At 41.6% G+C, this 2,496-nt stretch overlaps 1 protein-coding gene across 1 annotated transcript; it reads right to left on the bottom strand.

Moving 5' to 3' along the window:
* Positions 1 to 345: 345 nt before the first annotated feature.
* On the bottom strand, positions 346 to 1,483 carry LOC138899729 (uncharacterized). Its single transcript, XM_070186420.1, has 3 exons — positions 868 to 1,483; positions 710 to 783; positions 346 to 480 (listed from the first exon to the last, which is right to left on the bottom strand). Exons 1-3 carry the CDS (start codon positions 1,481 to 1,483, stop codon positions 346 to 348), a joined length of 825 nt encoding a protein of 274 aa, XP_070042521.1.
* Between the last annotated feature and the right edge of the window lie 1,013 nt (positions 1,484 to 2,496).

The raw sequence follows: 2,496 nt of genomic DNA, 5'->3' as shown, positions 1-2,496 counted from the left end.
ACAACTTGTACTGGACTAATCCACTGCTATCAAAGATGGGAAAAAATACTCCCGCATCTAGCAATTTGATGATCTCCTTGTGCACTACCTCCACCAAATTTTTGTTCAGCTTGTGCTGGGGCTGCACCACTGGCTAGCTATTTTCTTCCAACAAAATTTTGTTCATGCTAATGGCCGGACTGATTCCTTGAATATCAGTTACACTCCATCTCATGGCCTTCCTGTGCTTTTTCAGCAGCTCCACTAGTTTTTGCTCATGTGTACCTGTCAAGTCAGCAGAAATAATCATAGGAAAATTGTTAGTTTAAAGAAAATTATATTTTAAGTGAGTGGGAGGACTTTCAATTACACATTAGGCTTATCAGCCTCCTTTTTTAGTTCCTCTTCATCAACCACTTGATCCTCAATCTCAAGAGCTTCTACCTCTTTCTTTATTTCGGGATCTTCATCCTCCACTATGCTAGACTGAGTAATACACCTCTATAGAGTATCCCCAAAGCTTGTCAAACTTGTATTTTTCAGCCAATTCTCCAACAACGTCCAGCTTGAAACACGAGTAGGCGGACGCCTCATCACTGGGGTATCTCATCATCCTCTTTATCTGAAACACCACTTTTTTATTTCCCACTCTGAGCATAAGCTGCCCTTTATAGATATCAAGGATAGCTCTGCCTGTACATAAGAATGGCCTTCCTCGAATTAGAGGCACCTCCTTGTTCACCTCCATATCTACCATAATAAAATCTACGGGGAACACAAACTTGTCCACCCTCACTAAAATATCTTCAATGATTCCCTTAAGTAGAATTGTGGTTTAATCAGCCAGTTGTAGGGACAGTGGTATTGATTTCACCATTCCAAACTCACCTTCCAGTTTTCTAAATATAGACAAAGGCAGTAGATTTATAGACGCACCAGAATCACAGAGGGCCTTGTCGAATGTTTCATTCCCCAACGAGCATGGTATAGTGAAGCTTCCTAGGTCCACACACTTTTGGGGAATTCTATTTTGCAAGATGGCATTGCAGTGGGTGTTTAGCTTGACCAATGTTGTTTCCTCTAATTTTCTCTTGCTAGACAAGATTTCCTTTAAGAACTTGGCATAATTAGGCATCTGAGTGAGTACATCTTTGAAAGGAATGTTCACATAAAGTTGCTTGAGCAGCTCCAAAAATTTCCCAAAACATTTGTCAAGTTTCTCCCGTTTCATCTTTTGAGGGAATGGTGGAGCTGACATATGTCTACTTTCTTCAATCTCCTTTTGTGCCCCGCTACTCTGGCTGTTTTGCTCTTCACTCACTTTCTCTTCTGGTCTCTCAATGTGCTTGCTAATCACCTCAGGTCTAGCTTTCACCTCCGAGCCAGTCAATGCTTTGCCACTTCTCAGAGATATAACTTTGATTGTTTCCTTTGGGTTCTTTTCAGTATCAGAGGGAAGAGTACCAGGAGTCCTCTCAGATAACAAATTCTCAATCTGTCCCATTTCTCATTCTAAATTCCGGATAGTCGTGACTTGATTCTCAAATTTTTCATCTGTTTTGTTGATAAATGTATTCATGAGATCTTACATACTTGACTGAATTTGCTGTGGTGGCTGGTATTGCTGCTTCTGCTGGTTTTGAAAACCTGGTAATCCCTGACCCTAGGGTCTGAAATTGTTTTGCTGTCATGAGTTCAAGCTCCCATTAGGTGAACTCCATGAAAAACATGGATGTCTTTGACCCATAGCATTATAGTTGTTCCCACCTTGGAAGTTTCCTCTATTAAAGTTCCCCACAGTGTTGACTTCCTCAGTTGTAGCTTGACTCTCATGTGTAGGGTGTCCCAATCCACAGATGTCACATCCCACCTGTGGTTGATTTTGTAGTTGAGCTATCGTCAGTTGCTTGATGTCCTTAACCATAGCTGCAATGTGAGCCTGCATTGCTACTGACGATTCTACTTGGTGCATCCCTGCTGATCTTCTTTGATTCCCTTGGTCAATGGACCATTGTTCTGCGTCTTCAGATATTTCATTCAGAAGAGTGACAATCTCTTTAGGAGTTTTCTTCATTAAAGGACCTGCAACCGCACTATTCAGCAATCTCCTTGATGACGGGTTTAACCCATCCCAGGAGTCATGGAGATGCATCCACTGCTCCATTCCGTTATAAGGGCACCTCTACAATAGCTCCTTAAATCTTTCCCATGCCTCCAACACTGTCTCCCCTTCACCTCGGTAGAAATTATGAATCTATTTCCTCATCCATCTAGTCTTAGCCGTAGAGAAATATATTTTTAAGAACTTGGTAGTAATCTCCTCCCACGTACGGATTGACCCTGTGGGCAGACTTCTCAACCACTGCTTTGCATCATCCTTAAGTGAGAACGGGAAGCTCTGAGGTATATGGCATCATGTGATGCTCCATTGTAGCGGAATTATTTCATAATTTTGTCGAATTCCATTAGATGGTTGTTGGAATCTTTATTGGGTTTCCCTCTGAATATGCAATTATT

The sequence above is a fragment of the Nicotiana tomentosiformis genome, chromosome 10, assembly GCF_000390325.3.
Source record: "Nicotiana tomentosiformis chromosome 10, ASM39032v3, whole genome shotgun sequence".
In the NCBI taxonomy this organism is placed as follows: domain Eukaryota; kingdom Viridiplantae; phylum Streptophyta; class Magnoliopsida; order Solanales; family Solanaceae; genus Nicotiana; species Nicotiana tomentosiformis.
Note: the sequence above shows the minus strand (reverse complement) of the source record. Positions and strands in the feature narration are given on the sequence as shown.

Coding starts and splice junctions, on each gene's coding strand:
- LOC138899729 (XM_070186420.1), bottom strand. CDS start 1,483: ATGGGACAGATTGAGAATTTGTTATCTGAGAGGACTCCTGGTACTCTT. Junction 784..867: donor TATATTTAGAAAACTGGAAG/GTGAGTTTGGAA, acceptor GAATCATTGAAG/ATATTTTAGTGAGGGTGGAC. Junction 481..709: donor ATATGGAGGTGAACAAGGAG/GTGCCTCTAATT, acceptor GATACTCTATAG/AGGTGTATTACTCAGTCTAG.